General features: G+C 39.1%; 1 protein-coding gene across 1 annotated transcript in view; it reads left to right on the forward strand.

Annotated features, from left to right (window-relative positions):
- Nucleotides 1–11,524, forward strand: part of LOC129753463 (myotubularin-related protein 9-like) — a gene marked incomplete at its 5' end in the record, with an annotated part of 121,032 nt that extends 109,508 nt beyond the window's left edge. The window contains one exon of the mRNA XM_055749281.1: nucleotides 11,403–11,524. Within this exon, the coding sequence (XP_055605256.1) occupies nucleotides 11,403–11,476 (74 nt within the window). The remainder of the gene's footprint in view (nucleotides 1–11,402) is intronic.
- Nucleotides 11,525–12,575: the final 1,051 nt, after the last annotated feature.

A 12,575-nucleotide genomic window follows, 5' to 3' on the forward strand; every position in this document is an offset into this window, starting at 1 on the left:
ATTTTTAATATTAAATCTAGACCTGAATTCAAAAATTGCGCTTTGAATCTGTATCCGAATTTCCAAACGATTTCTGAAAAATACTAAAATACGATTTGCGAATCTTACTCCAGATCAGAATTTTATGAGCCAAGTTTTTGAACCCTCATTCATGAATTTATTATTTGAATTATGTAGTTTAGGTTTACTATTTACTATTTTAATTTTTTTTTTTTTGTATTGTAAATCAGAATTAAAATATGAATTTACATAGATCTGAATCTAACTTTTCAATTTTGGATTGCCATTTCAAAGCTTTAAATTTTTGAATTTAGTGTGAAAATTAAGTACAAAACGTCGAATTTTAAAATAAAATCAAATGATTTAAATTTGATATTAAATGTAAAACCATATTTGAACCAGGATTTCAAAGCAGCTTTTCATTTCTTATTTCTTAAGATTATTTGAACTGAAAATCAAGAATCCTGAACTGGACACAGAATCCGAAATACGAAAATAGGAGAAAAAATAATTATGGTAATTATCGAATTAGAATTCAGAACCTTCGAAATGGATTTAATTTAATACAAAATTTATTATTCAAACCTGTATTTCGATGAACAAGTGAGAAAATTTTTGAAAAGTGTACCAGAATTTTGGACTTGGGATGGATTTTTGAGGTTTTGGCACAAGAGTTTTTAGTCTAGATTGTTACTCTTGATTAAACTTACTCTATTATAGAAATTTGGTTCTGAATTTAAAATTTTGAGTGTAGAGTAGAATACCTCGTTAGCTTTTTTCGATCCTCATGGGGGGGGGTTTAACCCCCAAAACCCCCCCCCCCCGTTCCTACGGCCATGCTAGAAGGTGTTATTCGACGAATGGTGGGCGAAATGCAGTGCCCGATTTTCAACAGATCCGGTCTACTTATCTGCTTTGCCGACAATGTTGATATAGTCGGCACATAATCTGCGGCGGTGGAGGATATCTATCGAAAACTAAAAAGCAAAGCAGCAAGAATAGATCTCACACGAAGTACAACCTGTACATGACGCTCATTAGACCGGTTGTTCTCTACGGGCACGAGACATGGATATTGCTCGAGGAGAACCTTCGTATACTCGGAGTATTCGAGCGACGAGTGCTAAGAACCATCGTTGGCGGTGTGAAGGCGAAGGATGAACCACGAGCTGGCGCGACTCTAGGGCAAACCCAATATCCAGAAGGTGACGAAGGTTGGGCAAATACGCTGGACAGTATATGTTGGGAGAATGCCGGACGACTGTCCTGCGAAACAGGTGTTCGCTACGAATCCGGTAGGAGCCGAACAGAGGCGCAACGAGCGAGGTAGTTAGACCAAGTGGAGCGTGATCTGACGAATGAGGGATGTCCGAGAAATTGAAGAACGGTCGCCATGGACCGAGTGAATTTTAGGAATAATTTTCATCAACTTATGTCGTTAGACGGAATACTGTAAAAATAAATAATTCACATTCAAGGCGACCACTCCCCCAGTTCTAATTATCATTATTTACAAGAAAATCTCATTGTTTTTAAACTCATTTTTCAGATATCACTTTTAACCCTCATCCGCATTAGGGTGTCATTTTGACACCATTGCAAGTTTGAAGGCTTGTAACTTTTTTCAGAAGCTTCAAAATACAAAAATTTCTTCGGGGACCCTAAATGAATTCAAAAGTTCTTCAATATTGCATCTTTACTTTTTTTTATGGACGAACCCTGGAAGCCTGGACAAAAAAAACTCCCTTTTCCGACTTTTGGTGTCATTTTGACACCACAAAAGTAAAATCTATTAAGTCGTTTGAATTATTATGAACTTCATATAAAACTTATATCAATAGAAACCTTGTAATGTCAGTAAAATATGTTTAGAACATTATATACAGCTAAAGTTACAAGTTTTCTCGTAATTCAGCATGAAAGAAAAAAAATCTGAAAAAACATGCCTCACGAAAACTGCTGTAGTTCATATGTTACACGTCCAAAAAAATATTTTCCTTATGCATATGAAAGCTGAAGTTAATGCCTACATCATGAAGACAAGAAATATTTTTTTAAATTTTTTTTAATGAAATGGTCACAAAAAATTCAAAAAAGTGGTCTAAAAAACCTACTTTTCATTCGATTGCTAGTAAATACTGTTTGAGCGATGGTAGAGTTTTGAAAAAAAATATGACTACAAAATGTATTAAAATTCCAACATTTTGCTGTCCTTAGATTTTTGATGCAACAAAAATTGAATTTACTGGAATTTTTCAAAGTTCACTACTTTGCGCGATTTTTTTACAAATTGAAATTTCATCTGTTTTTGTGGTCCACCGTCAGGTTGTACCCGGATTATCAGTGCTTTTACTTTGTTTGGACCAACCAAGAGTATATTCATTGGAAAGCACATTTAATCTACATTCTAGTGAGGTGCTGCAATTCACGCTGTGAGATTTCACAAAAATATGAAAATTATAAACGTAAAATCATTCCTGAATTTCTAGAACTACAAGCACCTCGTCCAGCAAAACGTGTTTGTTTGTTCTCCGAGTAGGTACGGTGGGTGGTGATTCGGGCAGAGAGCGAAGCCGACAGACGAAATAACGATGCGTGTCGTGCATTTCTGTACCAACACGTGAAAAGGATCTATCTCCAAAAGTAAACAAAAACCATTTTCAGTACCTCATGATAGGCCAACAGTTGCCCTTCTTAACGGTAAAACCGTTTTGAGAAAATAATATTCCGTTACATTGAAAACTCAATTTGAGTAAAGGATCTATAAACATTCTAAAATCAAAACTGCCATCACATGGATATACATCCTTTGCTTCGGAACAATTTTTCGCTACTTCTCCGCAAACAAACTCAAAATAATCAATTTGACTCTTTATTCAACATAAAAACATAGTTGCAAATGAATACGAGCTTATAACTAACCTAAAAATAAGAAAATAGCAAAGGATGTATAAACAGGTTAGACGAAATATTGCGTGAGCTAGGTTCTATCTATGATAGCGCGTCGTTTTTTTCATGAAAATTGAAATTCCTTTATTCTAACATGGGATGCTTCTTAAAAACCGTTTGTCTATCATAAAAACCAAAAATTTGAAGTGATTTTTAATTAGGGATTTAAAATAGGTTGTATTTTTTTTCAAACGAGTTTTTCTTGATATGCCATATATGGAGATAGATGCTTTTTATATGTTGGTAAAGATTTGACACTTTATTCAACATAAAAACATAGTTACAAATGAACGCGAGCTTAAAACTAAAGCTAGAAATGAAAAAATAGCAAAGGGTGTGTAAACAAGAGAGACAAAATAATACGTGAGCTAGGTTCTATCAACGATAGCGCGTCGTTTTTTCATAAAAATTGATATTCCTCTATTCTAACATATAGGGGATGCTTCTAAACATCGTTTGACTTTCATAAAATGCAAACATTTCAAGTGATTTTTAATTAGCGATTTAAAATAGGTTGTATTTTCTTCAAACGCGTTTTTCTCGATTCGCCATATATGGAGATACATCCTTTTCACGTGTTGGTACAGATTTCTTGGTCTTTCGGCTTCGCTCTCTGCCCGAATCACCACCCACCGTACCTACTCGGAGAGCAAACAAACACGTTTTGCTGGACGAGGTGCTTGTAGTTCTAGAAATTCAGGAATGATTTTACGTTTATAATTTTCATATTTTTGTGAAATCTCACAGCGTGAATTGCAGCACCTCACTAGAATGTAGATTAAATGTGCTTTCCAATGAATATACTCTTGGTTGGTCCAAACAAAGTAAAAGCACTGATAATCCGGGTACAACCTGACGGTGGACCACAAAAACAGATGAAATTTCAATTTGTAAAAAAATCGCGCAAAGTAGTGAACTTTGAAAAATTCCAGTAAATTCAATTTTTGTTGCATCAAAAATCTAAGGACAGCAGAATGTTGGAATTTTAATACATTTTGTATTCATATTTTTTTCAAATCTCTACCATCGCTCAAACAGTATTTACTAACAATCGAATGAAAAGTAGGTTTTTTAGACCACTTTTTTGAATTTTTTGTGATTTCATTAAAAAAAACTAAAAAAAATATTTCTTGTCTCCATGATGTAGGCATTAACTTCAGCTTTCATATGCATAAGGCAAATATTTTTTTGGACGTGTAACATATGAACTACAGCAGTTTTCGTGAGGCATGTTTTTTCGGATTTTTTTTCTTTCATGCTGAATAACGAGAAAACTAGTAACTTTAGCTATATATAATGTTCTAAACATATTTTACTGACATTACAAGGTTTCTTTTGATGTAAGTTTTGTTTAAATCGGTCTAACACGCCAAAAGTTATAACGATTTGAGCTTGTGGTGTCAAACTGACACCACAAGTGCTGATTAGGGTAATGAAATCTAATGCGGATGAGGGTTAATAATAACAAATTTTGTTGACTTGTTTGTATGAAACATTACAATTGTTACATTTTCAGAACAAATAATTAAAAAAGTGGGCTTTATGACGTCACAATTTTAATCATTCACCATTTCAACAAGAAAAAACTATTAATATCAAAATCTAGAACGATTTACTTAAAAAATTCTCTGAACATTTCGTCATGATCACTTGGCAGGAGCCATATGTTCTACAGTCTTGCGGCAACGTTTCGATAGTTTCCTAACCTGAGAACAATCTGTTGAACGGCCTTCAAAGAAATGGTACGCACTACGAAACAAGTTCTGTAGATAAATTCAAATAAAAACTGTTGCCTGAACATCAAATCAACAAAAAAAAATCCCTCCCATAACATTCAAATTATGGAGAAGAACAGCAACAACAGCAAATACGACAGCATGTAGCAATTGTTTTGTTTTATGCTTTATGCTTCTGCAATAATTGTAATTGTGCCTGTCAGAAACAGTGTTGCTGCTACAGGTCTATATTGTGGGTGTCTTGGCATCGCGAGTGGCAGGTTTGCGACCTCGCAGCCGCCACCAGCCAGCCAGAGATGGTCAGCACCTGTTTCGCGGCGGGGCGATTCATAATGGCACTTGATGGATTATCATTCATGCTTCTTTGTTTCGAAGGGTAGGTGGATCGGTTCTAATTTCAAATACAAGTGAAATCTGATTATTATTTCCAAATCTAATAAGGGTCTTCTATTTCTTGTCATATGAATCTGCTGGAACTTTTAAATTTTAAAGATATTTTCTGAAACTTATAACTACGATGGACCATGGAAAATGGATGGAATAAATTTTTTTTTTCGTAATTTACTTAAAATTGATTCGAAGCGTTAAATTTTGAGAGCACCTACCTTACTTAGAGCAAACGGGTCGCTAAGATGTGTGAATCAAAACAAAACAAAAAAAAAAAAAAAAAAAAACGCGCAGCCGCTCATACACAAAATGCGAAACCAATGCGCGCGAGATAAATTCCCACAATTATGTCGCGGTGAATGCGGCGCGCGCGATTGTCGCGGATTAGCAACTCTCTTAAAGCCACCCAGACCCCCAACGAAAGAGGATGAATGTGGTGTGGTGCCAATTGTTCTTGCGATTTGAATGGAAAATCTGTGCGGGGCGAGAAGCGACACGGAGGAAAAGGGGTCGTCATTAGCTAAAACTTCATAAATGTTGCAAGTGAGTGGTGTGTCTTTGAGAAGGTACCTATGCAAAAAAAAAAACACTTACAACAAGCTTTGTCGAAGAGGAAACTTTTTTGATTTTGATGGATGATGGCTTTGTTGTTGGCTGTTGGTGTGGTTAATGTGTTCGCCTTATTTAGAGCTTGATGTGTGGTGTTTCGTGGGAATATCTGCTTGTTGTGGGGGTGGGAGCTTATGTATTGTGTGCCTTGGGGCGACGTCGGAGCGTTTGTTGATTCAAAATTTCAGAACCAGATCCAACCAAAAAGAGAGAGAGAATGGTGGGCGCAACTGCAAGTGGAACCTTTGTCAGGCCATTCAACCAGAAACTTAATGGGTTTTTTTTGAAATAATTTTAAAAATAACAATCTAAAATTTCGATTTATCTATCGAAGGTATGCGGAGATAAATAAAAAATAATTTAGTAAATGAAAAAGAACCAACGATCCTGCTAGCTTATATGTATACTAGAATGATAAAAAAATTCAGAATCTGAAAATCGAATTCAAATTTAAATTTTTGAAGAATTTCAATGGATTTGTATTCTGAAACCTTGAATCGAATCTTATGCCCTTATGTTTGACTATCTAGAGTGACGCATAGTCATTTACAAAATACAATTACAGGTTGTAAAACTGGAAAAAACGGAAAGTGAGTCACAATTCATAATATTTGATTATTTTAGATATCAAATCATCTTCTGTTAGTCATATTTCAATCATACTCATGGTTTATAAAAGTTTTAGCTTCGGAAGATTTCCTGTGGAGATTCTTGTGATGTACCTTAACAACGGCTATAGCTATTAGCTTTAACTTGCTAGAGCTATAACTTGTAAATTATCCACATTTGAATGAATTTAGAAAATTCACTATACCAATTTCTGAAAGAGGAAAAATGACGGAATATATAATAAACATCGCCTTATATATCAATACCGTTATGGGTATATTATGTTTCTAAGACAGCTGTCTTGCAACTGGGCTTTATTTTTTAATTTATCGTAGAATTTGCACCGGAAGGTGTATGATTTACTCCAAAATTTTACCAAAGCTCAATTAAAATGCTTCATAAACGTTTCATGTTTTTTTATACTAACATGATAATATGATTCGACACCTTCAAACATCATATTGGATTTACAGCGAATTTGAGCCAGATCAACAGCGTGGTGAACGAGCATGGTTTTAAGCTGGATCTTTGCTTTGCCAACAATAGGTCTCGTTTACCGACCATTGAACCTTCTCGCATATCCTGAATTATGTCATTGAAAACGGAAAAAAGGTGTGCGCAATTTAATATAACGTGCAAAAATCGCTATACACGAAGTAGATACATATATCGTAAGCTTAATTGCGCTTATAAAAAAGCTAACAAACGTTGTTACCAGAAACACCTTCGCCAGTACAACGTACCCTCAAGTCCTGCCCAAAATCATTTTGGAAACACGTGAATAGTCAGCGAAAAGAACCTGGTATTCATTCCCATATGTTTCTGGATGATACGGCGAGCTCTGATCGTGGAATTTGCGATCTCTTTGCCCGAAAATGTTCACTACAGCTTCAACATCCCCAGCATTTGGCTAGCGCTGTCAGGAATATTTCGCCACAGGACTTTTCATTAATTTTCCTTGCAGTTAAAAAGAATGGCAATTAGCCGGTAAGGGTCATATAGACCCAGATTACTATGTTGGCTGTATCTTCAAAACTACTGAACCGATTTCCATGAATTATACCTTCGGTGTGCCACAAGGAAGCCATTTAGGACCAATTAGTTTTTTAATTCATTTCTATGACTTGGATTCACTCATCGACTACCCAAAATTTTGCTATGCTGAAGACCTTAAACAGTTGTACACCGTAAACAACTACGACGATATTAGTTTTCTGCAAAATCAGTTCAACCTATTCGCTCATTGGTGAGACATCAACTGCTTGCTATTGAATCGTAGTAAATATGGTGTCATCAGTTGTTCTCGTAAGCGGGAGCCTTCGATTGCAGAATTCTTCATTGGAAAAGAGCCCATAACGATCTGGGCGTCATCCTCGATCAGCGACTGAAATTCAATACACATACTAACGTATGTATGTATGTATGGTTCCCCCATCGGTAGCAAGGTCCAGCCTATGTCTGTGTGGCTTGGCCTTCGAATTGCTTCTCAGGCTTCCACGGCCGATGGTTCGTCGAGGGAAGTCATCCAACCGTCAGAGGCCTACAATGGTTGGCAATCCACTCCGCTTGCAATAGTCTCTTCAGATTAACCCCAGATGCATTCCTTCTGAAATATATAATTATTTATACAATGAAACACATCTTACCTGTCGGCAACTTAAGGGATTCGAACCCAAATTTTTTTCTTGCCGATACCGGGAATCGAACCCAGTACGCCTGGGTTATCAGACTCGCGCCAACCTATCCACTAGACCACATCAGCGCTAGTATACACATACTAACTAAGTAATCAACAAAAAATCCAGAAATCTTGGTCTCATTTTTAGAGTGGCGAAGGACTTCATGGACGTCCAATGCCTAGCCTATATTGCGGCATAGTTCCTTGAATAAGGCATTTCCCCACTTGTCAAACGAACAGCTGATTTCTCATGTTTATTTTTTCGCGGCATATCGTGATAGGGTACATAACAACAACATTACGCATAGTAGGCACAATTTTCTCGTATGTTTGAATAACGTGCCGCTATTAAGCCTACTTACCCCCCCCCCCCCCACCCCTCCAAACCCCTCCCCTCCCCCCCCTCCCCTCCCCCCCCCCTAGTGAATTTTTTGACAGTGAATGTTATATTTGGACAAAAATGAATGCCAAAGGTTCTCGCAACACCAGTACTGCCCCGATGGAGATAATTCTTGGTGCAAATAGCAGCAGGCTAAGGCCAAAAACGAACTGAACAACTTCCGCCATGATTATACAGCATTGCCCAAAAGCGTATTGGACCCAATAAAGCCGATTTATGAAGATCTGAGCAACGACACATTGCTAGAACGCTGTGTTGGCGGATTCACCCAAAATTCCAATGAAAATTTCAATAAAATTGTATGGAAGACAGCCCCTAAAACAACCCACGGTGGCTCCAAAATTGTTAACATCGCTACTTTTTTTGGCAACCTGCATGTTCAACAGTTTTGCTAGAAATCATGCTCGTGTTAGGAATATCACTCGGGCCGAGCGCCCACGCGTACGCAGAACAGAATAAAACTCGCATAGTGAAAACTGAGGTAAAAGCTCAGGAACAGACTAAAGAAGCTCGAATAAGGCGCCGACAACAAAATTTGGAGAGTTTGAACATTCCTTCGGCTGTGGAAGACCTGCATTGCGGGCCTGGTATCAATGATTCCATGTAAGTGAACAATATTTCATGATTTTTTCTTACCAAATTTTCAAACGCGTTTTTCTCGATACCACGTCTTGAAATGCGGTGACCGCGATTTGTCGAGAACCAGTGGGCCGATTTTCATTCTTTTGGTTTCTTAAGATTCTTTATAAAATTACCCGGTTATTGACGTACGCAATTTTTCGCTTAGTTTTTTTTATTGTCAAAATAGTGACGAAATTTTAGGTAAAAAAAAACGCTTTTTATGTTTAAACGTCCGCCATTTTGTCCTAAATTCCTTTTTTAAAGAGCTCTACGTCAAGGACTTGGCACATGTTTTTACTGTGCTCTGCGACGTAGTTCCACCTCCCCGTGGTGCAGAGTGGAAACGTGTCTACAGAAGTGACCAGCTGTAGATGTACGGCCAAGAGAACTACACGTCACACTTGGTACAGTCAGCTACCGACGGGCTGCGTGCCGAGTGTGGCAAAAACGTGGTGCGACTGGGCACCCTGGTACCAGTGCTCAGTTGCAAGAGGAAGGGGTCGTAACGTGTATCGGGTAGTCGCGACCCCGATATGCGGGACGACCAAATGTTTGGCGAGTTTCGATCGATCTGCCTTTCGGGGAGGTTCCTGGCCCCGATTCGCGGATACGATTGACTCACGACAGACAGAGGGGCCTTGTGCCGTAACATGTGGCGCCCAGTGGGTGGGCCTCAGGTTGAGTCCCGAAGAGTCGAGATGGAGAAATAGGATGTGTGGTTATCTCCAGACCCGAGGAGAGGCGAGTTGTTCTCGTTTCGAATTGGGTCAAGAGACGTTATGATCGAGGGCTCTCAAGACACGAGAAGAGGTGGGTATAGACCTATGTGGTTTATCTATAGGTGGGGACAAGACTGCCCTTGCACGAGTGTGAGAATCAGTTTTTTCAATGTTTTGATTGCTACGTCACAAACGTTCATGAGCGTCTCGACGTTGAAGTCGCCGTTCATCGACGACATGCAACGTTTCATGTTATTCGAAAAATCACAATCAAAGTACCCTTTTATTTACGCTTTTTCTTCCTGACGCCTAGTACGGCAACGCTATGAGTTCTAAATAATAAACAACTTTATTTACGTCCCAAACATTTCTCCTTATATGTTTCTATGGCTACATTTGGACGCCTAGTATTTGATTCCGTGATGGCGTCGCGTTACGTCACAATCGTTCATAAACAACTGTATGGATACAACGAACTAATACTAAAGTTTTTTATTGTCCCCACCTATAGATAAACCACATAGGGTATAGACGCCTCAATTCGTGTCAAGAGGAGGAATGTAAGGGGGTCTCGAGTCACGAGGAGAGACGGGTCAAGACGGCTCAAATTGTGACAAGAGACCGAATGCGTGGGACTCGAGTCACGAGTAGCGGCGAACGGACTGCCAACCCGTAAGTCGTGAATCGTGACAAAGAGTGGAAGATGATTGCTGGTGTAGGACGTATGAAACGAGTAGTTGCCGTGGAGCGCATTGCACGAGTATGGTCTCCCATCCCTGGGTACAGCCTTCGTTGCAGGTCCGGATGGGAATTATGGCCAGAGGCCCCAGGTGGATTTTATGGCGTAGGGGTACATAGTATCATGAGTCGTCTAATTGCACCCATGGACCCAGAGTAGCAAACTGGGGGGACGCGGTGGCTCGCCGTGCCTTGGTATGCAATCCGTTAAAAGGATTTACCACCTGGGTAACCACTAATAAAAAAAAAACATGTTTTTACTGTAGGGTGACTTCACGTCGTCGGCGGGTGAGTCACCTGAGTCGGTGTAGAATGAATTCTTCGCCGGGAATCATCCGAGTAGTTTTTCGTAAAGCCCCGGACATGTGCTGTGACAGGCGCGTGTCCAGGATAAGCTGCTCTCGACCGGCACACGGACGGGCAAAGAGGAGAGGGCCTCGAGCCAAGCCAGGCGGAGCCAAGATCTCAAGTCGTTAGAGGAGAGGTCATTGGTCTCTTGCAGTGGTCTCGTACAGAGGCGGAGCGCACGTTTTTCGTGGGAACCAAGCTAGTCTCGATTTGCGAGTAAAGGTAGGATTTCAAGTCGTTAGAGGCGAGGTCCTTAGTCTTGAATCGTAACAAGAGGCAGGGTATATATGCTGGAGTTTGACTCGAACTGGAGTTTGCCGATGAGCGCTTAAGCGCGGACTTGGTCTCCCATCTCGGGTACAGCCTTCGTTGCAGTTCCGGATGGGAATTATGGCCAGAGGCCCCAGGTGGATTTTATGGCGTAGGGGTACATAGTATCATGAGTCGTCTAATTGCACCCATGGATCCAGAGTAGCATACTGGGGGGACTCGGTCGCTCGCCGTGCCTTGGAATGCAATCCGTAAAAAGGATTTACCACCTGGGTGATCAACTAGTAAAAAAAAAACATGTTTTTACTGTAAAACTAACGCGGATTCACTCATTTCAGATGAAAACTGCTGCCGTAATCGCGGTCACCGCAAACCATGTTTTGCCAGCCGAGCTCCACGTAAACCATTATAGCGTCGCCATTTCTGGACCGATTTCAATGGTAAACAGTGAAAAAGATACACCAAATGTTGTACTATAGGATGAATAAAACGTTGATTCGATACACACAATAGTGGATTTTTAATAAGCCCCTGAAAATGAACTTTTTTTTGGCTTCTACGCATATTTTTCGGGGTTCTGTGTGTAAAACTGAGAGCACACATCAGTTGGCGCTAAAGATACTCTTTTCAAAGTGGCTCACGCCTTAGCGTGGCTTGAATTTACGCGTTAACAAATTTGTAGGCACCATTTTCCCGTTTGTTTGGATAGCGTGCCGCTATTAAGCCTATCCCTTTTCTGATACCTTGAAGACCCCGCCGTTAGATTCAGATAAGTGTTTTGTTTTAATTTGATTTTTGTCATCATTTGGGTGTTGATCAGATATAAATACAAATAACAAAAGTACTATTGTAGTACATTGTAGAACATTGAACACCATCTCTCAGAATCGACGGTTCTGTTGTGAAAAAACCACGGAAGTTTTGTGTAATTAAATTTGAAAAAAAAAATATTTTAACCATTTCAACATATGTAGATAGATACGATGTTTTCGCAGAAATATTTTCTAAAATAAGGTTGCCAGATTGACTGGTTTATCCGGGTTTGTCCGGATATTTAAAACAAAAAATCACCTCTGCTCTCAGTAAATTTTAGTTTTTTTTCCATTTAACGTGTAGTATATAGAATATAGAGTATGACCCATAAAAATGGAGAAAATTTTTTGCAGTCTGTTTTGGATTGTTTTTGACAGTTTTTGAGTTTTTTTTTTGTGCGGATATTAGCTCTAATCTTCATCTGTCAATTGGTTCAAAAAATGCAGTAATACAGTATACGCTATATCCGTTTGCCGCGGTCTACACGCGTGGTAGAAGCGGTTGAATTTGTCAAGACGATCGATCCAGAGGCTGACTAAGGAAGCGAATATCTCGAATTCTTCCGTGCAAGGTTGGTCAAAGATGATTTAAATACATCGTCAAAGGCAAGAGAAAAGCACTATTTGATAACAGATGGAGATGTCATGCCCCGAAACGGACCTGAATCTGGACGGAGGAGATTATGAAGTTTCGGCCGA

The sequence above is a fragment of the Uranotaenia lowii genome, chromosome 3 (assembly GCF_029784155.1).
Source record: "Uranotaenia lowii strain MFRU-FL chromosome 3, ASM2978415v1, whole genome shotgun sequence".
NCBI classification, from domain to species: domain Eukaryota; kingdom Metazoa; phylum Arthropoda; class Insecta; order Diptera; family Culicidae; genus Uranotaenia; species Uranotaenia lowii.